General features: G+C 37.3%; 1 protein-coding gene across 1 annotated transcript; it reads left to right on the top strand.

Moving 5' to 3' along the window:
- Positions 1 to 8,369: 8,369 nt before the first annotated feature.
- Positions 8,370 to 10,791, top strand: LOC126583690 (homeobox-leucine zipper protein HAT7-like). The gene is made up of 3 exons (XM_050248188.1): positions 8,370 to 8,723; positions 8,855 to 9,264; positions 10,122 to 10,791. Exons 1-3 carry the CDS (start codon positions 8,624 to 8,626, stop codon positions 10,512 to 10,514), a joined length of 903 nt encoding a protein of 300 aa, XP_050104145.1. The 5' UTR covers positions 8,370 to 8,623; the 3' UTR covers positions 10,515 to 10,791.
- The last annotated feature ends 15,423 nt before the right edge of the window (positions 10,792 to 26,214 follow it).

Genomic DNA, 26,214 nt, shown 5'->3' with positions numbered 1-26,214 from the left:
GAAGCTTGTCCAATGAATTGGTATGCGTAACTTTCTCATTTGTAATGCTTGTAGTTTCATTTGGAAGTTTTGTCAAACTCAGGGGGAGTATCTAGAAGTATACTCACTTGATCTTAATGTACTCTTTTTCCCTACGATTAGGAGCATTTTTCCCACTGGGTTTTTGCTACCTAACTAGGTTTTAACGAGGCACCCATCCTGGGCTGATCATACCCTTGTGAGCTCTTCTACTTGCGTCCAGAAGACGTATAGTTTTGACTTAATGCAACTTCTCACTTTTCTCCTTAGCCTATGGGTTTTTCTCCCACCTTGGGTTTTGCCATAGTAAGGTTTTGTGAGTTTTACCACTCCTGCATTCATCCGTCTTTTGAGACTCGCATTCGTTACTTGTGCCGACTAAACGAGACGATTTCATCCACTACTTCTACATTTGCCTGAAGATCTGATGCGCCATCTACTTGAGTATTTGCACACTCAAGGGGGAGTGTTGTGACATATGTTCTTATCAATATGTGATTGTGTAAATCCTAAGTAGAGATAAAATAGGAATCCTTTGGGATCTAGAAGATCTTTCCTAATATACTTTGTATTACTTGGAGAGCAAGTTTCTCTCCTCCTAATTACTATAAATAAAGGCACAAGGACTGGGGAATTAACACACAATTCCTCAAACCTATTCTCCATTCTCTCTTCTTCTCTTTGCCGCACCTATCTATTAAATATAGGCCACAACAAATACATTATTCTGACTAACTTGATTAAGTTTAAATTTGCTAGAAAAATTCAACAGTATTTTTTTTTGGTTAAGCAACTAATTTTATTAAAAAACGAAACACACTAATACATAGTGAGGAAAGTCTAAAGACAACTCACAACACTTAGGTAAAATTGGAGCCCATTACAAAAGTAAAAAAGAGAAACAAGCTCTGAAAGTAAGCCCATAACAAAGTCTAAGCCGAAAACCCTAGAACTGGAAACAAGAACCAGCCTCCTCCACCAAAATAGCTGCATCAGTATTCTCAAGCCGCCGTCAACAAAAAGAAGAACCAACGAACAGAAAGAATGAACGGAAAATAAGGGGTGGACATCGAAAATTTACAGCTAGGTTAGAGCTTGGGGATTGGTTCTCATTATTACATAGGCTTGGTGATTTAGCACCCTCCACGTGAGGGCACGTGGACACTTCTTCTATGCAGTTTCCAAGAGCCACCAGACAGCTTAAATTGCTTTTCGAATCCGGACCCTTATATTTGCTTTTCATGATGGCTGCAACCGAACAAGGAACCACTTCATTATGCTTCGAGATTAAAAGCTAATTGAAGATTTATTAGGTACGTATGGGAACAATAAGATGACCATAATGGAGGGTAGGAGTACATCCTCTGTACGATGATGCCGACTACATGTAATTGACGTGCATGCCACTTCCAATAAACTCAAAAAATGGAAAAGAAGCGTTAGATTGAAGCAGAATACAGATGAAGTAGTTTGAATGGTGTATTTTAAAAATGATCTTGGGTCGATCGCAAAGCTTCATATATGTATTAGTATATAGGAGCATTGTGATCTGTTTTTATAGAAATGACATGACGGAGACTATGAAATGATCTACTTTAGACGTAAAATTAAGCGAAACACAAATGAAATGCTGAAATAGTATATGATTCACTTCTAAATGATTTTGAATAAATCATGAAACTTGAAATACATATATTAGATACTAACTTATTCTGTGAACTTTTACTCTATTTAGAATTGATTTTGAATTAATTTCACATGTGTATCACATCATCATATTAACTGAATTTTTATTCAAGTTTACGGCATGAACCAATAGTACACGTTTTGTTAAATTCAAAACTTCAATTAATATATTTTTAGTTCATGGACTAATTCTAGTTTTATCTAAATATTATTATAGTGAAGAAATATTGTGTTACAAAAAGATCTACTTAAAGTGCAAAATTTGAGCGAAACACAAACGAAAGTAGTTTGAATCATGCATTTTTAAATTATCTTAGGTTGATCCCAGAACTTCATATGCATATTAGTATAGAGGGAGGAGCATTGTGATCCGTTTTTGTAGGAATGGCACGATGGAAAGTATGAAAAGATCTACTTCAAATGCAAAATTTGAGTGAAACACAAGCAAAATGGTATAGTTTACTTCTAAATGATTCCGAATAAATCATGAAGCTTGAAATAAAAGTATTAGATAAAAGTTAGAATTGATTTTCGATTAATTTTGCATGTGTGTCACATCAATACTAATTGTACTTTTTATTCAAATTTACAACATGGACAAATAGTACACATTTTGTTAAATTCAAACCCTCAAGTAATATATTGTAGTTGATGAACTAGTTATAACTTTATTCTAAATATTATTATAGCGAAGAAACATTGTGTTACAATAAGGGAGTGAATACACAATTCATATTTAACTCCAAAAAATAGCAAAGGAAAAATGATTCAAAAAGTGAATACATTTTGAAATAAAGAATCATAATCAATTGCCCAAAATGATTAAATTAGTGGAACTTGGGCACGTTTTGTGGGTGAGTGGCTTCTTGGACGGAATGTTTGTCTGCGTTCTTCTTGTTTAAGTTCATGGCTTCCACTATCCAAGTAAATACTAATCATGTCAGAGGGTTAGTTGAATTGGAATTTATCATTTTTTTTGTTAAACTAAGGCCTAAATTCAAATTTCGCTACTGGCACTTCATATTCGTGGGTAATTTGTAAAAACAAAAAAAAGTACTAAAATTCCCTTTGTAGGTCTTCAAAAAGATTTACGATATGTCCTGACCCTAGAATAGTGTAGCCTCTTCTCCTCCTAAACTTTCTGTTACTAAAAAAAATACTAAGCATGTCCTAATAAAATATCCTACTAGGTGTTTTTGGGGGAAATTGTATATCGGGGTTAGACATTTGGGACTTAGATCGGACGGTTCAGATTGTCTCTGTTTGATCTAATTTTTTGAGATGACAATCAAACGAACTAGTTTACACGTGTTTTGAACCCCAAGTTGCATTACAATATGTTTCATTGGAATGTTGTATGTTGATGTTTAAGATTATAAGTCCTAATTGCTTCACTGAATCTCTTGTTCTCCAATGGAGACTTAACCCTTTACTCACTAATGGACTAATCAAGAAATTCTTGGCAAAGTCCTATTTCGAAGGAAAATCTTGGACGTCAAAGAAGATACGGGCTTATGTGAGTGTCTTACGAATTACGTGATTGAAATTTTTATTACTAGGTTATCAAGTGTATATCTATGAGGATGTGAAGATAAAAAAGTTCACATCGGTGAAAAAAAAAACTTTGCAAAGGTTTATAAGAGATTGGGCTACTACTCATATTGTCGGTTTTATAGTAGAACCTCAACTTCTTCATGGTATCAGAGAAGGTTGACTCACGTATGAAGCTAAATGGTCACACGTGCTACATGTCATCTAATTTGTGTTATCCACATGTTTGACTTAAAAAATTGCCACATGTAAGGGGGCGTGCAAGGATGTGAAGATAAAAGAATCTCATATCGGTGAAAAGAAAAACTTTGTAAGAGCTTGTAAGAAGTTAAGCTACTCCATATATTCCTAATTAATTTTACGATGAAACCTCAATTTCTCCAATATCAATCATCGCTCAGGTATATATCTCGGATAGGGTAGAATCTCTCTCATGTTTTCGGCATCAATTGGGCAGCTGGATTGGCTTCTTATTTTAGAGGAATAAGTCTACAATGCTCGCTTGGGCCAGCGTAGATATTGTAGTCTGTGCTGCCAAATGGAAATGTCCATATTTTCAGCAACAATTTTGGGTTTCTTCTAGCAACTCTTGGCTCTAGACCATTAATCCATCTGCAAAATGGACTCAAATATTTTGGGCTTTCTCTAAGGAACATATGAGGTTGAAGGTCCATTTATGGACTGAAACTGGTTTTTTCGTTATTTCTCTTGTGTGCGTAATAAGAAAAATGTTACAAGCCACGAAATATGTCCTAGTCTACGATGCCAAACAAAATTGGGGGAGGGCTAGACACAGCAGAAAAGGCAAAAGACTGAGGTAAACAAAGTTTCTCAAAAACATTATAAAATAAAATAAAAATAAAAATAAAAATAGATCTTGCAAACTCTATGATCCTTTCCAATTCCCTTAATTAAGGGCGTATCGCATGATCCTATTCAAGCTAGGAGGTAGAACACAAATGAATACAAGCATCATTTTTTTTCAATCTGGAAAGAAGATGTTCTGAGAGAGCGGGTACATGAAAATGAGCATAACATATTCAACGATGAAGAGAAGAAACAAGTGTTTAAGATTTAAAATTTTGCAAACCCAATTAAAACCCATGACCCGATTTTGTGAAAGATTTGAAAGTGAAGAACAAAGTAAAAGAGCGTGTGAAAATCATTTTATTTTCCTTGATTATGTTTTGAAAAACTTCTGTCTCTCTTGTTGGTTTTAATTAGTGGATGCAAAAACAGTGTAAGCTTTCAAATGTGTCTATTCTTCTTTCCCATCTGAGGGGTACCCCACCTGTTTAGGTCGATTTCACGATACCTTGTGGATGCCACAATTTCAATGCTTGTATTTTTGTTTCTCATCTCTTTGGATGGAGGAATTTTTCAATATGCTCATAATGCACCACATATTACTATACAAGTGGTGGAAATAAAGTTCTATTTTTTAAAGTATTCTTTTAGTTGTATAATTATATGTACGTACCGTCTCGTGCTCTTAACACAATAAGAAATCTCTCATTTGGATGAAAAGGAAGTTTTTCTTTTCAAAGATGATTTTTCAGTGTACCACCTCAGATTAAATGATTTGATTAATAAGTTTTATGTATCAAAACAACCCCATAAAATATTATATATGTAATAAACAATTAAAAAAAAGCAATAAAATATTTTCATGGTTGGAGAATAGAAGAAGCACAATGAACATAACAATATATATTAAATAACAAGATGGTTGAAGAATCCCTATCAGAGAAAGAAGGAAGAGGAAGGAGTTGGAAGCAGGGCACATGGAAACAGGAGGCCATGTGGAGAAGATTCAAAGCTCTCTTTCTTTAATTTATTTTTGAAGTGTGATCAACAAAGGAATAACATGGACACACCCTTCTCCCAAGGGGTTACCCTCTCAACTTCTAATAAAGGCATGTGATTGTAAGAGGAGCTTTGTTGTAGGGCAGCCCAAATGCTGTACCATTAGTAGGTCCCACATTGCCCCAAAAACCCCACTTCTTTACCGTACCATCACATAATGTAACGAGAAAGGTATTACTGCTGCGGTATGTGAGGCTGAACATGTGTATTATCAGACATTTTAATTTTTCATCGTAACAGTATGTGATTAATTAGAAATAAAATTGTTGCAACGAAATCTCCATCAATAATAAATTCGTCTTCAAGAAGTAGGGTGGTGGTGGTAGCCCTAGCCCTAGGTGGGTCTCTAGCAACAACAAATTTTGCATCCATACCAATACACTCTCAAACATACACCTTATCACTTGTATGTAGCGAGGAACGTTATTTTGGTAGTCTCTGAAGTCAAATATGCTATGTTATACGTTTTAATTTTTTTCACTGACAATGCAACTTAAGATACAAATGTAATGAATTTCCCGTTATTCAAAAATTCTTCTTGAAGAAGTGGAGATGGTGGCCCTATCCCTCCTTGGTCTCTGGACACAACAATTCACAGTCGGGCTTATGGTTGTAGGTATTAACACAAGAAAAGTGAAAGCAACAAATCCGATCCATTTTCCTTTTGAAGGCCTATCTGCTCAGCTTTCAAACCATAATATTATGAGAGAGAGAGGGGATAAATTTTTTATTGTGACGAGAATACGGATAATACACCACGTGTTTTTATGTAAGTAGTGAGAAATTTTATTTTTTAAGTTATTAACATTTTAACACACATATCCCATAAAGGACTAATGTGAGAGAGAGAGAGAGAGGAGAAATTTTACATTGTGACGGGAATACGGATGGTACACCACATGTTTTATGTAAGTGGTGGGAAATTTTATTTTTTAAGTTATTAACATTTTAACACACATATCTCACAATTTGTGTACTGATACGTAGTGTACCATCATGTGTGCCCGTTACATTAAAGAGAGAGAGAGAGAGAGAGCTGCCCTAATTTCAACCAATGTGGAACCTCATGCGTTCTGCAATTCCCACCTCAATTATGTTTTCGACAATATATGTCGGGGTGGTTACATAGCTGGGATTTAATTAATTAGGTCTACTAATTAAGATATCACCCTAAACAGCCTAGTGTTTCTTATAGGCATTTTAGCTAGCCAAGCAAATGTACTTTATTTATTTATTTTAATGAGGATGATGTAGGATTAGACAAGTCGAACTACTCATAATGCTGGTTATCGAACTACAAAAATAGTCTTATTCTCTAACACGCACAAAACGGTAAAAAAGAAACAAGACTCTGTATTTAGCCATCAACAAATGTACTTATTCATTACTAAAGTATCTATATTACAATTGAATCAGATCATAAAACATAAGCAATAATTTTTTTTATGTGTTTCAAACTGTGATTAGTCTGTAAAGAAAAATAATTATTTATACGTAAGGAATCAAGTATTCTTCAATATCTACCATGTATGATATCTGAGAGTATAGGTTAAAATGCTTGAATTTTATAAAAATACCATGCTAAAATGAATTGTTAATGATTTTATTCCTCCTATATAGTAACTATGTTTCAAATCCCAAGGTGACACAAGAACAGCTCATATAAAATATTCCATAACGTTTGATAAAAATAACCAAAATTCTCCAGCAAATGCCAGACCCGAATTAATTAACCAATTGATAATGCAACTGCAAGGTCCACGATGATGAAACGTTAACCTATTAAACGACTGAAACACGTAGTCATAGCCATGATCATTGTCTATTATTTTTCTCCCCTTGGATTCTGGGTTCTCATGTTGCATGCATGCCCAGTTTCCTCGTCGTCGCACATGATGTGATCTTTCGATGCATGTGGGAAGTATTTGATGTCCAAATGATTTTCTTCTTTTGTGGTTTTTTCATGTTGCCCTATTTTTCCACTCATTTTTCCTTTAATCAATTTATAATAAACTAAGAGTGGTGCTATATTCACACATTCTTTGTAATTACCTTTCACACATTACTCTGAATTACGATCGTCAGACCAAATAAATTGAAGAGGATCAAAGCATAAAACTTAACAAGGTGTGTGAATATCACTACTCTAAATTAAAATACAAAACTTCCCTCATTCTCATGATAGAGGGCCTTTCACACTAACATAACATTGTTTCACTATATAAACATTAAAATTGAAATTGCTCATTCTCTTTATCATCATCATCTGATCATTCAATTTCAAGACCATTTGGTCACTCAGTTAAAATTTAAAAAGACGAGACGTACGGTTCACCACTAATTGCAATATTGTCTCCACTTCAATACCCATACAACCAATAGGGGTGGAGTTTTTAATGCAAAACGTCCGATATAATTAAGTAGGGAATGATTTGATATAAGTTGTGATTTGCTTTGTAGCATGGGCGATATATGAATCTAATAATTCAAATTCATATTTGAAACCTGGTCTGATACCATATTAAAGTTTCAAAGAAATGCGCATCAAATACAAAGTTAAAGTAGTGCTCTAATTCTAAGTTAAAGTTTTCAAAGAGGTTGACCACAGTCCACCACTAATTGCATCAATACTTTTCCTACTTAATTAACCTTATGTGCAAGCAATAGGTATGTGGGGTTTTTATGCAAAATGCCTTCATACAATTATTTTAGGATGGTCTATGTGAGATTTTTTTTACATAAAGCACATCTATATGAATTCTAGAATTTGATGGTTCATAATTAGAATTCTACTTGTTACCATATTTGTTCGACATAGATGACTAAACAGTCCCAAATAAAATGAATTTTTTTAAAGGATCTTTAGATATTTATAAAAAGAACTAAATGCTCTCCTTCTTGAAAATGACGGAAGTATTGTCCTATGTTAAATTGTACTAATGTTTCACACTATACTTTCCTCTTTTTACATTTTTTTACATGAAGAGAAAACCAGAGTGTAAAAATTGAAAGTTAGAATTAGTTTTACTATTATTTAGTCTTGTTACACTTTTCAGGGGAGAGTTTTTAAAATATTTCACCATAGTTAATTAAAGATTTCTCAGTAAATTGAGTGTGAGGTATTTGTGTATAATATTGGAGGGGAGCTTTCGTGGACCCAACCTAGGATATGGATCTCTATCTCTTTCTTTCTCTCTCTCTCTCTCTCTCTCTCTCTCTCTCTCTCTCTCTCTCTCTCTACTCACCTAAAAATCGCTGTCTTTCAGTCTGTGCACCCATCTCACCCATCCCCTTTCTCTTTCTGAAAGCCCTGTCAGCCATGAGAGTGAGAGCCAGCACCACCATAATCCAAAGCTCCCTCCCTTATAAAATTTGTCCCAAAAAGCTCACAGTGCCAATTGGGATTTTTAGTACATGATGCCTCCATATTTCTATGCTATGCTTTTCATTCCTGCATGAAAAAAAATCATAATATTATAATTATTCATAGCTCACATCACATATGATGGCCTTCCCTCCTTGTCACACTTTCATGTTTCAAAACCATGAAGATCCAGACCTCCACCTTGCTAATTCCTCTTGCCCCCCTCAACACTTCCATGGTCTCTCTCTCTTTCTCTCTCTTATTTTTTTCTTCATTTGTATAGTTTGTGATTAATCAAAATTATTTATGAATAAACGGGGTGTTTAATTATTGATTAATTTGTGTGGTTTTTGTGTGGGGTCTTTACAGGTGGTGGGATGCCTTTTATGATGAAGAGATCACTATCGTTTTCAGGTGTTGAGAACAATAAATGCCACCATCACGACCAAGAAGCGGCGCTGCATGGAGGAGGAGAGGATGATTTGTCGGACGACGGATCCCAGATGGGAGAAAAGAAGAAGAGGCTGAATCTTGAGCAGGTCAAGACTCTGGAGAAGAGCTTCGAAATCGGGAACAAGCTAGAACCGGAGAGAAAAATGCAGCTGGCTAAGGCGCTTGGTTTGCAACCGAGACAGGTTGCTATATGGTTTCAGAACAGGAGGGCGAGGTGGAAGACAAAGCAGTTGGAGAAAGACTATGATGTTTTGAAGAAAAAATTTGATGCTCTTAAGGCTGACAATGATGCTCTTCAGGCTCACAATAAGAAGCTTCAAGCTGAGGTAATCTATTAAGTTTTTAGCTCAAGCTTTTAACTTAATTCTTTCTATAGGCCCTTAGCGCAAGCACTGAGCAAGTTTTGAAGAATAAATTGTTGTATCCTTAGCATAACCAAGCTGGATAGAGCAGATGTACTCTTACTCTGCACTCTAAATTGAATTTCGTCTAATCTATATTAGATTAAAATAGAATATCGCAGACTGACTTTCTCTTATATTTCTCATTCTTCTTCTGGGATAAATACAAAATTTGCAGTTTGAATCTCCCTCTCGATAATTTCATTGCAGATTGATTTTGTTCTTCCTTCCTCTTAGGTTTTCTGAGATGTACAGTTTGAAGTAGCTAGGGAAATGCTAATTTAATTTCTCTTTTGAACATTTAATAAATTATTATTGTAAGAGGAATATTTATCTATAGCATCAGCATGGATTATGGTGCACTATGATTACTAGGACATCTTAATCTTAATTCTACTGGTTGCCGGATCTGCTCTTGATCCAATGCACATAAAAATATAAAATTAGCATAAAAATCGTAGTAATATTCCTTAATTAATTCCTCTTAATCAGTGCCAGTCTGTCAGATGTGCATCTGAATGAACAAAGGTATTTTAATCTTAGTTGCTTGAATAGTTAACCTAATTCCAATTAGATTATGCTAGAGATATTATTTACTTAAATTATATTTTGAAGATCACACATCATGGTACTTGATGGTTGAAATTATTTAATTATTTAAACAAAAAAATCTAGCCATTAACTGTCATGTAATGTGGTTTACAAAAAGATGTTCCTTACATTTTCCATTCCGATTATTTACATATTTATATTTGTCTGGTTTAAAATTAATTATGATGCAGTTATTGGCTCTAAAAAGCAAAGATTCATCAAATGAAGGGGGGTTTAATTTCAAGAAAGAAACTGACCAGGGTTCTTGGAGCAATGGAAGTGAGAACAGTTCAGGCCACCACCACCATCTCAACCTAGAAATTTCAAGAACACCGACAACCACCAGCAGCCCGCCTTCTGATTCTCCGCATGAGATGAATGGAAAAAACCTCTTCCCACCGTCCTCCTCCTCCCTCAGGTCTGCAAGCATAACCCAACCCCTCCAAGGATCATCACGGTCAGATCTTCAGTGCCTCAAAGTTGATCAGATGATTCAGGATGAAGGCTTGTGCAGCATGTTCAATGGGATTGATCAGGAGCATCAAGGGTTTTGGCCATGGCCTGAGCAGCACCATTTTCATTAATAAATTGATCATCCAATTATTTCCAAACCCTGAAGATTAATTACATTATTCTGAAGCAAGTTTGGCAAAGGCTCTGTGATCAGACAAGTAATTAATTAAAAATTAGGAATTTTTTTTCCTATGAGTTTCAATTAAATATTCAAGTTTTTTTTTTTTTTTGCTGTAGATTTATTGATGTACAGAGATCAATATTTTTGCTCCATCAATTTCATCGGTTGGGCTGAAAAATAAGTGTAGGATTTGGCTCTGAATAATACACTTTATAGTTTCTATCCTATATTTTTCTTGATTGTCTAGGCTTATTAATTTTCTAGTTTGGGCTTTAGATCATATTAAGAATTTTTCTTGTTCGAGCGATGTTATAGTCTAATCTAATCTACATGAAGATATTCAATTTTGAGTGCAAAAGAATTAATAACAACTTAGTTACGCTCAATTTCGCAAAATGTTGTATAGTGCACTACTAAATAATTAAGATAAATGGATATATATGCATGTGCCAGTGAGTGGATTTCCAGCACTGCCATGGAGCATATGGGATATGAATAAGATCAAAGGGATTCTCTTACCCGGCAAAATTTTCAATTTTACTTCTAATTTCTTTGTTTGTTGGTTCTTTGGGAATCATGATATTGTAATATAATTAAAAAAATTCTATATATAGAATTGCTCTGCGAAAATAAGTTGCAGACTTGCAGTGATGAGAAAAAGGCTGACTTCACGTAGCAGATTAGCTACAGAAATATTCATGAAGATTAAAGCCTTAAAGGTAACTCTGAGGAAAATCACTGTGGGAGGTAAAGATCGAAGGGCCAATGAAAGAGGTGGAGAAAATAGGGTTGAGCGGTAGATTCTGAGCACACATTCCAAGTAGAAAGAAGCCAAAGAGATGGGAGGAGAAAGAAAACAAATGGAGTTAGGAAATGGTCATTGGACTGTAAATTTCCATCTGACAAGAGGAAGTATCTAACTGTACATTTCCATCTGACAAGAGAAAGTATCTAACTGTGTACTATCTTATCCATGTGACCTACTGCCACACCAAATGTGAATCCCTTCCTATCCTTCATTCAACGCAACTACATGCGTCTTACTTTACACCGCACATTCATACAACGAAAATATCATTACGACAATACTTCTGTTAAGAGTGTGAGTTTCGCGTTAGAGTAATTAGAAAACTTTGTATGAACTTAAAAATAATTCAAATACTCCTCTATTGCTAATTGACTTTAAGACGAAACCTCAATTACCTTCATAATATTAAAGTTGGTTAATTTGCCTACGTAATTATTTTGCAATACTTTTCATGATATATCTATTTTCAACAGAGTACCCGAGTACTTATTTTCTGAGTCGTCACATCATTCAAGTTCTATATATGTAGTTTTCTTGAGTTAGGCACTATTACGAAAGATCTCTTTTCCTGTGTAATCTTCGTATCATTTTTAATAGGATTTAATATAGATTTGTGTTGTTGGGTTGGTGTTTAGGAGACCGAAATGATCATATCAAGTTAACTAATGAAAAAGAGTTCACAACAGTCAACCCACTAATTAATCCAATATATATATAAGCCTGGGATATGCAGTGAGGGTCGGTGAGTGAATGAGTTAGAATTAGGCTAAATCAATAGTTCGATTTCTTTAAGTTGTAATCGCAAAACTGTTGAACAACACGCAAGTTTTACGATTATGTATACGCTTGGCAAGACACATATACTAGTACTAGCTTAAGCTTGTGTAGGAGTACATGAGAAAATGTAAGGCTTTTGTCTCCTCCAATTTAGACCATAAGAATTGAAGAAAGTTAGGGTTCCACCATAAAATCAAAGGAACTTTAACAAAAAGCTCCTGCTACTGTTCATTTTAACGAAAAACCACATTTTTACACTAAAAAGTTAATCCTGATACTATTCACTTTACCCTTTATTTTGTCCTTATCGTAAAAACTCAAAGTTTTCAAGGTATTTTCATTAGTTTTCCTTAAAATGAATTGGGTTTAGAGTGAAATCTTAATTTTTTAATGGTATTAGAGTAGGTAAGTGACGCCCAACTACCACACATGCTCTACACCATCCCGTTTGTGTTGTTTACGTGTTTGGCTTGAAAATTTACCACACGTGAGAGGCTTATTGAATCTCACATAGGGGAAAGAAGGGACCTACATGTGCTTTTAAGTAAGTTGGGCTACTTCTCATGTAGCCAACTAGTTTTATGGTGGAACCTCAATTTTCTTCAACAATTCAGTTTAGTGACAAGTTTCAACTGGCATGAAATTGCAGTATACGATTGACATGATCATCACAACATTAGAGGGGTGCTTATAAATAATATGTATTTCATGTGCATTAAGTCAAACTTTTTAAGCAATTTGGAAGCAGATTTATAGTTTATTGATCAACAAGGGTATATTTAGTAGCATATTTGAGCTGATAACTAAAAAAAAAAAACATCATAGTGAGGTCCAAAACATTGTCAAACAGGGTTCGACACTGAAGAATCTCAACGGAAAGTCTCACCTTAATTTTAAAAACTATAGTGAAGCGATGGTAAAAAAAGAAGAATGAACGGTGATTTATGTACAAATTTGCAAAAACGATTGAAAACTGTGAGTGTTTAATCCACGTTTTTTTTTGTAAAAAATGCAAATTTTATATTTTCTCGAAATATTTTCCGTGAGCATTAAGGAAATCTTTAAAATGTATTTGGAAGTGGATTTACGATTTTTTGAGCAACAAGTGTATATTTAGTAGAATATTAAAGCCAAAAAGTAAAAAAATAAATGAAAAATACAGAGTGCTAAAATGTATATTTAGTGTATATATTTTTTTCTAAAATTAGAGATGTTAGAATTAGTTGTAGGTGAGGCGTATACATAAAAGAGCAATATTTTGTTTTGTTAAATAGTCATTCACCCTCTTTTTGTTGACAAAAAGAGTTCGATTAATATGCAGTTTAGATTTAAATAAAAGAAAAATTAACAAAAAGACAAATTCAAATATCTTCAAATTAATAAAAAAAAAATTGCACAGAAGAGCATATTTTGAAGAGCATGAGCATGACAATTTCTTGTAGTGGTTAGAGAAATAAAAGAAAAATGTACAAAAATACTCAAAGTCTAGGGGTGGCAAAAAGTCACACGGCTTTGTGGGGTAGCCAAAAAGTCACCACTCCTAGACTTTGAGTCATTTTTCTACACTTTTGTTAATTTTTCTTTTATTACCACTACAACAAAAATATAGTTTTGGCGTGCACGGAGATAGCCTCGTTTTCCATGCGCATGGCTGCCTCGATTTGTGTGTCATATCCTACCTCGTTTTTCGTGTGCGAGCTCTCCTCGTTTTGCATCCTATAAATCTGCCCCGTTTTTTGTGAGCGGACACCTTCTTGTTTTGCTTGCCATGATCCGCCTCGTTTTGCATGATCTAGCCAGCCTAACACCCATATTTTTTTGACAAAAATGCAAATTTTTTATTTTTGCAAAATATTTTTCCTGAGCATTTAGCCAAACTTTTTAAGGAAGTTAGATGTGATTTTACAATTAATTGTGCATAAAATGTATATTTAGTATAATATTTGAGCCAAAAACTAAAAAAATAAGTGAAAAACATAGTAGTGACAGTGAGGCCCATAACATTGTCAAATAGGGTTCGACACTCAGGAATCTCAACGGAAAGTCTCATCTTAATTTTTAAAACTTCATAGTGAGACGAAAATGAAAATAAATAAATTGAACGGTTATTTATGTACGAATTTGCAAAACCAACTGAAAAACCGTGAGTCCTTATCCAAGTTTGTTTGGTCAAAAATGCAAATTTTTTATTTTCTCGAAATATTCTCCGTGAGCATTAAGAAAATCTTTATAATGTATTACTATTTATTGAGTAACAAGTATGTATTTAGTGGAATATTTAAGATGAAGTAAAAAAAAAAGTGAAAAATACAGAGTGTGCCCATAAGAAATCGCGGAAAAAGTATAGTTAGTGTATATTTTTTAATTTTTTTTAATTATAGATGTTAAAATCACCATTAACAAACTAATGAAGAATCTAAAGAACTTAGAGAGAGAAGGAGAAAGCTTAAGAGAGAGAGAGAGATATTTTCTGTAAAACTGTTCTTCTTATTTCTTCTTACTAAAATTATTACATTGTACTGATATTTATATAAGGACCATACATCATAACCACCTTTCTAACAATCCCAACTAACTACACCTATATGGAGTTGACAGGTGGCACCATATCTATCCTTGATTATACTCTAACATCCCCCCGCAAGATCATGGTTGGATGAACCAAGCATGAGATTGTGACAATGAGTGTGGAATAAGGGTGCACTGAGTCCCTTAGTGAAGATATCAGCAAACTGTTCACGAGAAGACACAAACTGAACTGCAAGCTGTTTTTGTGCAATCCGCTCCCTGACGAAATGAACATCCACCTCGATATGTTTCGTCTTTTGATGTTGGACAGGATTAAATGATAAGGCTATGGCAAATAAGTTGTCACAGAAAAGAATAGGGGACGAAGGGATGTGAACCTGCAGAAATGAGAGAAGTTGTAAGATCCAATCAATCTCAGCAGTGGTAATAGACATGGCACGGTATTCAGCCTCTGTGGAAGAGCGAGAGACAGTTTACTGTTTCTTGGAAGACCAGGAGATAGGATTAGCACCAAGAAAGACCACCATTCCAGTAGTTGACCGTCGATCATTCGGATCACCTGCCCAATCGGCATCACTAAAAGCCCGATTTGTCAAATCACTCTTAGAGTAAGTAAGACCAAACTGCATGGTGCCTTTCAAATATCGTAATATCCGCTTGACTGCAGTGAAGTGAGACACCATAGGGTTTTGCATAAACTGACAAACATGGTGCACATAGAAAGATATATCGGGACGAGTAAATGTAAGGTATTGTAAGGCACCCACAATGCTGCGATAGGCAGTAGGATTGGTATATGGAATGCCATCATCCTTCAATAAACGATTATATGGTAAGCAAGGAGTTTCACAAGACTTGGAATCAACCATTTCTGTCTTCTGCAAAAGATCTTGAATATATTTAGCCTGTGATAGAAACAATCCAGAAGCTGTTCGAGTGATCTGAATACCAAGAAAATAATGTAACTCCCCAAGATCTTTAAGGTCAAACTCAGAAGTAAGGGAACCAATAACCTGTTGTATAGCCGGCAAAGAACTGCCAGTAATGATAATATCATCAACATATAACAATAGAACCACAACTGCACTGCCAACTGTATTGATGAACAGAGAGGAATCATAGTATGTGGATTTGAACCCTATTTGTGGGAGAAAGGAAGTGAATCTTTCATTCCATGCACGAGGGGCTTGTTTCAAGCCATAGAGAGACTTGTGAAGCTTACACACAAGATGCGGATGACTAGGATCCTCAAACCCTGGAGGTTGTGACATGTAGACCTCTTCGTGCAGTAAACCATGCAAAAAAGCATTTTTGACATCTAACTGCCGAAGAGGCCAACCAAAATGAGCAGCAAGAGATAAAACTAACCTCACTGTGGTTGGTTTGACCACAGGACTAAAAGTTTCACCAAAATCTAAACCAGGTTCTTGGCTAAACCCTTTTGCAACCAAACGAGCCTTATGTCTTGCAATGGAACCATCAGCATTCCGTTTGAGTTTAAACACCCACTTACAGCCTACAAGATTCTTCTGAGATGGTAAAGAAACCAATGACCAAGTACCTTGAGAATGAAGAGCATTTATTTCCTCCTGCATAACATTGTACCAAACTGACACCTTAAGAGCATTCTTATAAGATGTAGGTTCAATAACTGAGAGATCCACTTCACTAGAGTCTGCCAAAGCAGCAAGAAAGGCCTTGCGTTTGATGATACCACTTTTGCTCCGTGTTTGCATATGATGCAAGTTAATGGGAGCAATAGGAAGAACCACTTGCAAATTCTCAGAACCCTCAACAGGTATAGAACCCTCAAGACCATGTGAAGAATCCAGTAGAGAATCCACAGGGAGTGGAGAGGAAGAACCGAGGCCAGCAGTAATGGACTGTGAGGGTAAATGGTGCTGAGAAACAGGGGAAGAAGAGACTGCAGGAGACACGGGTGCCAGTGATAGTGAATGAGGGGATGAAGATAAATCAGAAACTAAAATGTTATTCATGTTGGGAATGCAAGTGGAATGAGAAAGACTACTGGTAGCCACAGGCAGGGAAGACTTAGTAGTGGAAGAAATCAAGTCGGTATATGGAAAGTCTAACTCATTGAACACCACATGCCGAGATATGTAAAATTTGTTTCGAGAAACATCAAAACAAATATAGCCCTTGTACTGAGAAGCATACAACAACAACAACAACAACAACAACAAAGCCTTTTCCCACTAAGTGGGGTCGGCTATATGAATCCTAGAACGCCATTGCGCTCGGTTTTGTGTCATGTCCTCCGTTAGATCCAAGTACTCTAAGTATTTTCTTAGAGTCTCTTCCAAAGTTTTCCTAGGTCTTCCTCTACCCCTTCGGCCCTGAACCTCTGTCCCGTAGTCACATCTTCGAACCGGAGCGTCAGTCGGCCTTCTTTGCACATGTCCAAATCACCGGAGCCGATTTTCTCTCATCTTTCCTACAATTTCGGCTACTCCTACTTTACCTCGGATATCCTCATTCCCAATCTTATCCTTTCTCGTGTGCCCACACATCCCACGAAGCATCCTCATCTCCGCTACACCCATTTTGTGTACGTGTTGATGCTTCACCGCCCAACATTCTGTGCCATAAAACATCGCTGGCCTTATTGCCGTCCTATAAAATTTTCTCTTGAGCTTCAGTGGCCTACGACGGTCACACAACACGCCGGATGCACTCTTACACTTCATCCATCCAGCTCGTATTCTATGGTTGAGATCTCCATCTAATTCTCCGTTCTCTTGCAAGATAGATCCTAGGTAGCGAAAACGGTCGCTTTTTGTGATCTTCGCTAGATTGCTCCGGTCATTAGTGTGGATAAGTATATAAATGGATAGAGATAGGAAAGCAAACACAAGATGTACGTGGTTCACCCAGATTGGCTACGTCCACGGAATAGAAGAGTTCTCATTAATTGTGAAGGGTTTACACAAGTACATAGGTTCAAGCTCTCCTTTAGTGAGTACAAGTGAATGATTTAGTTCAAATGACATTAGGAAATATTGTGGGAGAATGATCTCGTAATCACGAAACTTCTAAGTATCGGAGTGTGGTGTCGTCTTGACTTGCCTTATCTGTCTCATAGGTAGATGTGGCATCTTCTCTGGAAGTACTCTTCCTCCATCCAGGGGTGGTATCTTTAACTGGTGGAGATGCACAAGGTAATGTATCAATTTCACTTGAAGCTTACTTGTAGTTTCAGGCTTGGTCAAGCGCGATACAAACCATGTAGTAGGAGTCCCCCAAGTCGCCGAGCTAGGGGGTCTGCTGAAAGAGGTGACAGACAAGGTAAGCAATCAGAGCTCCGACTGATTGTTCACCTTCTCCCCATCTTGCAGCAGCATGAAGGATAAAGAGAAGAAAAATGAGAAGAGATGATATGAGATACTTTTGCTTTTGAAGAAGTAACTTTCCACAGGCTTATTCTTGAACTGAGTTGGAGGGTTTTCTGGTTTCCTCCAGAGTATAAGGCCGACTGAAGAATTTGAGGGTCAAAACAAGTCCATCAAATCTAGAGTACGTTCCACCCTGCTGATATGGGATACTTTTGCTTTTGACAGAGTAATGGATGTATCGGCACGTGTGCTGTTACGCTTGTCTCCACATGCTTCCTTGTATCCTTCGCACTTGCCCTATCTGTTCCTCAAGCAGATGCGGAATCTTCCCTGGAAACATAACATGTTGAAGATGAGTACTCGAGAGCAATGCCAGGTAAGTAATCAAGTAAGGGGTTCCAGGCAGTCAGTTCCTGGCTGGAAGCTTGATTCCAAGTGCTGACTGATTGCTCTCTTTCTCCTTGTCTTGCAGGTAAAAACAAGGCCAAAGGAAAAGACTGGGAAAAAGCATGATATGGGATACTCTTGCTTTTAACCCTGATGATATGAGATATTCTTGCTCTAGTATAGCTTGTTTGCAGAGGTATTATCGGGGGGAAAGAAAGCTGAATATTTCGAAAGGCTTCGTTGGGAGTGCCCTCTCAGATATGATGAAGGGTTGAGCATTTTTGCAGGTCTGCCTGTCCGTTGGGGATGGATGTCGACATATATAGGAGTCTCCCTAACAACAAGTAGTAATGCTATTCCTTTACCCTGCTTGGTCATAGCACGGTAGTGGGAGCTGCCAGTTTCACATGTTTTAACTCTGTCAGAGCACTTTGAAAAAGTGGTCTGTGGTATCTGGCTCTTGAGATTCGGAAAACGATGCCTCTTCGATTTTTGAGAAAGCAATCATGCTGGGGGTCTGGCTCTCGAGATTCGAAGAGCAGTGTCTCTTCGATTTTTGAGGAAGTAATCATGTTGGGAGTCTGGCTCTTGAGATTCGGAGGGCGGTGCCTCTTCGATTTTGGAGCAAGCAATCCTGTTGGGAGTGTTGTCTCGAATGTGAGTAAAGGTTGGGCATGTTTGCTAGTCTACCTTGCCACGAAGCACAGAGGTTGACACACAGGGACTTTCCAATTATCCAGCAATGGTACTGTTCCTTTACCCTCTCTTCGCTTTTGAGAAAGTAGTCATGTTGGGAGTCTGGCTCTCGAGATTCGGAGGACGGTGCCTCTTCGATTTTGGAGCAAGCAATCTTATTGGGAGTGTTTTCTCGAATGTGAGTAAAGGTTGGGCATGTTTGCTAGTCTACCTTGCCACGAAGCACAGAGGTTGACACACAGGGACTTTCCAATTATCCAGCAGTGGTACTGTTCCTTTACCCTTATGGGTAATAATATGGTAGCTAGACCTTCAAAATTTATGTGTCTAAACTTTGTTAGTGCTGTTTCTTTGCTATTCTTTTACCTTTCTTGGTCAGAGCGATGTAGCGGGAGCTGCAAGCTTCACGTGCTCAACTTTGGCAGAGAACTTTGGCAAAGTTATCTGTGGTACCCATGAGCTATTGTTGCGTGTGACAGGTGCTGACAAGGCTAGAAAAGTAGGTGCCTCTTCGATTTCTGAGATCGGCCCTCGTGGTCTCTGAGCAGCCCAGCTTTTGTGCACAGAGGTTGACACACATGGACTTTCCAATTATCCAGCAGTGGTACTGTTCCTTTACCATTGTGGGTAATAATATGGTAGCTAGACCTTCAAAATTTATGGGTCTAAACTTTGTTAGTGCTGTTTCTTTGCTATTCTTTTACCCTTCTTGGTCAGAGCGATGTAGTGGGAGCTGCAAGCTTCACGTGCTCAACTTTGGCAGAGAACTTTGGCAAAGTTATCTGTGGTACCCGTGAGCTATTGTTGCGTGTGGGAAGTGGGTGATTGAACAGTAAGATTCATGTGTTTTCTACTTCCCCAAAAGTCTTCGACAGAATGCCCATAATTTCCGCAAAGCTGAGTGTGCGTGTGACAGGTGCTGACAAGGCTGGAAAAGTAGGTGCCTCTTCGATTTCTGAGATCGGCCCTCGTGGTCTCTGGGGAGCCCAGCTTTTGAGAAAGCGAGCGCCTCTTCGATTTCTGAGATCGGCCTTCGTGGTCTTTGAGCAGCCCAACTTTTGAGAAAGCAAACGCCTCTTCGATTTCTGAGATCAACCCTCGTGATCTCTAAGCAGCCCAACTTTTGAGAAAGCAAACGCCTCTTCGATTTCTGAGCAGGCGCCTCTTCGATTTCTGAAGCTCCGTCGAGTGCAGATTTTTATAGGGGCTGGCATTAAGTTCCAAAGCACACTTGAATCTCCACCAGTAGAAGCTTCATTCTTGCACTTCTAAGATCTTGATTTGTCCGACCTCTTCTCTCTTCAACACCTTTGAAAATGTCTGGCCCCTCCGACCGTCGTTTTGACTTGAACCTTGTTGAAGAGGCAGCCCCGCCTTCTCCAGACAACATATGGCGCCCATCCTTCGTCTCCCCTACTGGTCATCTTACCGTTGGGGATTCCGTGATGAAGAATGATATGACCGCTGCGGTGGTGGCCAGGAACCTTCTCACTCCCAAAGATAACAGACTACTTTCCAAACGGTCTGATGAGTTAGCTGTTAAGGATTTGCTGGCTCTCAGTGTTCAGTGTGCAGGTTCTGTGTCTAATATGGCCCAACGCCTATTTGCTCGAACCCGCCAAGTTGAATCATTGGCGGCTGAAGTGATGAGTCTCAAACAGGAGATTAGGGGGCTCAAGCATGAGAATAAACAGTTGCACCGGCTCGCACATGACTATGCTACAAACATGAAGAGGAAGCTTGACCAGATGAAGGAAACTGATGGTCAGGTTTTACTTGATCATCAGAGATTTGTGGGTTTGTTCCAAAGGCATTTATTGCCTTCGTCTTCTGGGGCTGTACCGCATAATGAGGCTCCGAATGATCAACCTCTGATGCCTCTTCCTTCTAGGGTTCTGTCCAGTACTGAGGCTCCAAATGATCCCCCTCCGGTGCCTTCTCTTTCTGGGGCTCTACCGACTGCTGAGACTTCTCCTAAGCAACCTTTGTGAAGGCTCCCTCTTGTGTGTTTATTTTGACTCATGCATATGTACATATTTGTAGCTTATCGGGGAGATCAATAAATAAGCTTTCCTTCATTTCAACGTATTGTGTTAAATACACCAAAGCCTTCTTCGCTAAGTTCTTTGAATTTTCTTTTGTTGAAGCTTATATGTTGAAGCTTTCTGAGTGGAGCATGTAGGTTGGGGTAGTGTTCCCTTAATTTCCCGAGTGAGGAAAACTTCTCGGTTGGAGACTTGGAAAATCCAAGTCACTGAGTGGGATCGGCTATATGAATCTTAGAACGCCATTGTGCTCGATCCTGTGTCATGTCCTTCATTAGATCCAAGTACTCTAAGTCTTTTCTTAGAGTCTCTTCCAAAGTTTTCCTAGGTCTTCCTCTACCCCTTCGGCCCTGAACCTCTGTCCCATAGTCGCATCTTCTAATCGGAGCGTCAGTAAGCCTATTTGCTCTGTCCCATGTAATTTGGTTTCATTATAAGGTCGAAGAAATGGGAAACAGGAACAGCCAAAGATCTTAAGATGGGAAATAATGGGGAGTGTGCCATACAAAGCTTCAAAAGGAGATTTATAGTGTAGGGTGGAGGTAGGCATTCGGTTGATAAGGTAAACAGCAGTTTGACAACCAAAAGACCAAAACTTGGAAGGTAGAGAAACATGTTGAAGTAGTGTGATTGTGGTTTCAAGAACATGCCTGTGTTTTCGCTCCGCCAAACCATTTTGTTGAGGGGTATAAGGGCAAGATTTGTGATGTAAAATGCCATGGTGTTCTAAGAAAGAATGCATCTTGTGATTAACAAACTCACCACCACCATCAGTTTGTAATGTTCTGACAGTAGTAGAAAATTGAGTATGGACAAAAGAGCAGAACCGCACAAAGGTGTCAAAGAAATCAGATTTATTTATAAGAGGGAAGATCCAACAAAACCGAGTACACTCATCAATTAATGTGACATAATATATGAAACCATCTATGGAAGTACAAGGAGTAGGACCCCAAAGGTCACTGTGTACAATTTCAAATGGAATAGAAGAGTGATGAGTTCTAGGTGAAAAAGATAACCTAGTGAATTTACCCTCTAAACAACTCTGACACGCAGTGGAAGTAACATCGTTATCACATGGAATATTGGCATTTTTCAGCATCAATGAGGTAGTATTATTAGAAGGATGACCTAAACGTTTGTGCCAAACACTGGAATTGATAAGCTGTCCAAGACATGCACTAGCTTGAGGAAGTGAAGGTCTAGATGAAGCACGAGCTGGTATGGGATAAAGTCCATTACTGCACGGTCCTTTGTGTAAAATCCTCCATGTGGCTTTGTCCTGGATCCAAAAACAATAGGCATAAAAAATGAGCCAACAATTGTTATCAAGGCAGATTTGATGAACTGATAACAGGTTATGAGTTAACTGGGGTACATATAAAATGGAATTCAGTTTAATAAGAGAAGTGGAAGGCTGAATAACACTGCTGCCAACATGAGACACAGTCAAACCTTCACCATTTGCAGTCTGCACAAGCTCAGCAGTTGGATATGGAGATGCCAGAGACAGGTTTTTAAGATCGGCAGTCATATGGTTGGAAGCTCCTGAATCCGCAAGCCAAAACTGAGGAGAGGTCTGAGAAGATGAGCTGTGTGGTTGTTGAAGATCCACAGTATTCATAGCATGTAAATGAGGTGGAGCTGAAGATGGAGTATAAGACAGTGGCCCTTGTAAGGGATATCCAGCAGATGCATAAGAAGCAATGATCGACTGAGATTGAGAAGCACCGATATAATTGGGCCCTTTGTCATTATAAAAACAAAACCAAGTGGAGTGGTTTGTTTTTCCACAGATATGACAGCCTTGTTTCGAAGGAGATCTCGATCCACAAAAAACTGCAGAGTGCCCATATGTGTTACACAGTTGACATATAACTGAAGGAGATCCACCATTAGGCAAAGTTGGAGAAGACCCAATAACCCCGGAGGTAGAATTAGGATACACATTATAAGACTGTTTGTTGAATTTTACACCTTGATTATACTTGCCCCTGCCCTTTTGTTTGGTATGATTAAACTGACGGGTCCCTCCTGAGAAGAAAGTCGATGGACCTGAATTATGTTGAAATGGAGACGGAGACCCTTTGGTAGCAGAAGAATGATCTGCAACCATAGCAGACAAAAGGGGATTATGAACATGACTGTCAACAATAAGCTCCTCAGCAAGAAGTTGAGATCGGAACTCCTTAAGAGAGATAACATTCTCACGACCCCGAATCACACATCGAAAAGTATTATATTCAGGAGGTAACCCTTTAAGGGCAAGAATCACAATATCCTCATCCGCAAAATGTACCCCAGCAGCAGAAAGATAATCTCGAGCTTCTTTAATCTTTTGCAAATACTGAGACACATTATCAGACCCTTTCCTGATTGTTTGGAGATTGGACTTCATTTGGAAGATACTAGTGCGAGAAACAGTGGAGAATTGTTCCTTTAATCGAGTCCATAAATCGTGAGAACTGACACTGCCAATAGCACAGGAGATAGCAACCGGAGATAAAGTTGCAGTAATCAACTGCATTAAAGCTCGATCATGCATTTTCCAGACAGTGTAAGACTCATTTTCAACAGTAGATGAACAAGCCTCAGCATTACTATCAACCGTAGAAGTTCCTGAATGTTGAACAAATCAAACAGGACAAGGAGTAGACCCATCAACAAATCCCGTAATCCCATGGCCTTCCAACAACAATTGCATTTGAAATTGCCAATTAAGGTAATTAGAATCATCCAATTTCACATGAACAGATGCAGAAATAGTGGAAACAAGAGATGTTATGGGAGATTGAACAATCTGAAGTTGAGAAGCAGTCACCATAATGTCGTAAATCAATTGAGACAATACTACAAACACCTGGCAGGCAGAACAAACAATGTGTACTGTTGAAGAGAATCGAAGAGAACGGTACCAGAAACCCTAGTAATCGAAGGAGAAGATACCAATCTTGAAAGAACCACAACACAAATGACAGAAATCGCTGTGGAAAGAAGACGAAGAACACAATGAGCAACAAGTAGCGAGTAGCGGAAGCAACTAGAGAATCGAAGATGCGCAAGCAACACCGGCGATGGATACCATGTTAACCATTAACAAACTAATGAAGAATCTAAAGAACTTAGAGAGAGAAGGAGAAAGCTTAAGAGAGAGAGAGAGATATTTTCTGTAAAACTGTTCTTCTTATTTCTTCTTACTAAAATTATTACATTGTACTGATATTTATATAAGGACCATACATCATAACCACCTTTCTAACAATCCCAACTAACTACACCTATATGGAGTTGACAGGTGGCACCATATCTATCCTTGATTATACTCTAACAAAAATCACTGTATGTGAGACTTAAACAAAAAATAACAAAATTTTGTTATGTTGAATAGTCCTTTACCCTCTTTTGATTGACAAAGAATATTATATTTGTATGTAGATCAGATTTAAACGAAAGAATAATTAACAAAAAAGAAAGTATTCAAATATCTTTAAATTTACATTTTAAATCGTTGATTACACAATGGATGCCTAAGTCTTGAACACCGTACTTGCAGTTGCATGTTGTTTGTCGATCTGATCAAATCTCTCTCTCTCTCTCTCTCTCTCTCTCTCTCTCTCTCTCTATAATATGTATTATATATAACAATATAAATTCTGAAGGAGCATGTTTCTAAAGTCTGTATCGCAGCGGTTTGATGCATTGGGCATTGTACTTTCTTGATGCATGTCGGAGTCGGACTAATGAACGGTGGTGTGCAACTCTCTCCCTCCACTCCCGCCATTGGCTGTACAATCCACCAGAGTTTTTCTTTTTTCTCAATTTTTTTTTAGAAAAGCTTCAGGTATTGTTTATTTCAACAAAAAATCACATTTTTACACTAAAAAGTCAATCATGGTACTATTCACTTTACCATTTATTTTATTCTTATATTTAAAACTCAAAGTTTTCAACTCATTTTCATTAGTTTTTTTTTCTTTTCTTTTTGGGTAAAGTGGAAAAAACCCAAAAATTATATACTTTCATAATTTTGTAGCCCAGATCCATAGATGGAGATGTGGCCTCGTTTAGTGTAAGCCCAACTTCATGGGGAGGCATGTGATAATGATTTTAGGGCCCATTTGGAAAGAGTAGCATTCTCGTTTTTATAAGTGATTTTATGGAGGGACATCAAAAACAGAGTAACTACCAAAAGATACGCCAAAGTATTACTTTTTATGAGAACAAGAAACGAACATGTTGATGAAATTGACAATGTAGTTTTTATTAACGGCATTAAGAAAAAAAAAATTATTCATGTCTACTATTGGTTCTTCTTAAAAGATGAAAAGAAAAAATCATTCATGACAATAGTTGACATAGCGAAAAAGGGGATAGGTAGGATCGATCATCATTAAATCTTAGAACATAAGCTGAAGTCCATCAGCGATCCAGAATCCACTAAAAAAATAGAGAAAACTCTAAGGTTAATTGACAATAGTATGAATGTATTGAGGAATACAACCCTAAAAGTTGTTTATATATCTAAGAGTCTAAGCAAGCCATAGCTCCAAAGGGAAACTAAAATCCGAAATAATTTAATCTAAATTCCACGAAAATAAAAATTAAATTAGAATACATAAAAAGCAAGATATCAATTCTAACTAATATAACTATACCCGCATTTATTTCACGACCTTAAAAGTCATGCAATCAAATTAACAAATGATGTATGGCACTATTATTTTGTTCATAGCCTCCTTATCTACAAAACTATTACCATTATTTCCAATTTTAATTTGAGTCCATTAAAAACAAAATATATAATTCGAGTTGTTGAGTGGGCCAACAAACAAGTAAACCCAAGAAAGAAAATATGGGCTTCTTTGAAAATGGCCCAAATATAAAAGGAAGGAGGGAAAATCTGAAGAGAACCCGTTACGCGCGCGTGGTGAGTGGCAAATGGGATTGCATCACAAAAACAAGAACAAAAGTTTAAAAAATCCGACAAAAATGCATTAAAAGGGTCCTCGACAGAAAATTAAAAAAGATAGCAGAAAGTTATCCATAAAAAAAAAA

Source organism: Malus sylvestris, chromosome 9, assembly GCF_916048215.2.
Source record: "Malus sylvestris chromosome 9, drMalSylv7.2, whole genome shotgun sequence".
Taxonomy (NCBI): domain Eukaryota; kingdom Viridiplantae; phylum Streptophyta; class Magnoliopsida; order Rosales; family Rosaceae; genus Malus; species Malus sylvestris.
The sequence above is the reverse complement of the archived record's forward strand: the minus strand, read 5'-3'. Positions and strand labels throughout refer to the sequence as shown.

What these genes read in the sequence shown, in the direction of transcription:
- LOC126583690 (XM_050248188.1), top strand. Translation starts at nt 8,624, where the DNA reads ATGATGGCCTTCCCTCCTTGTCACACTTTCATGTTTCAAAACCATGAA. An exon ending in CCCCCCTCAACACTTCCATG is followed by an intron (nt 8,724 to 8,854) that starts GTCTCTCTCTCT and finishes GGGTCTTTACAG; the next exon opens with GTGGTGGGATGCCTTTTATG. An exon ending in ATAAGAAGCTTCAAGCTGAG is followed by an intron (nt 9,265 to 10,121) that starts GTAATCTATTAA and finishes ATTATGATGCAG; the next exon opens with TTATTGGCTCTAAAAAGCAA.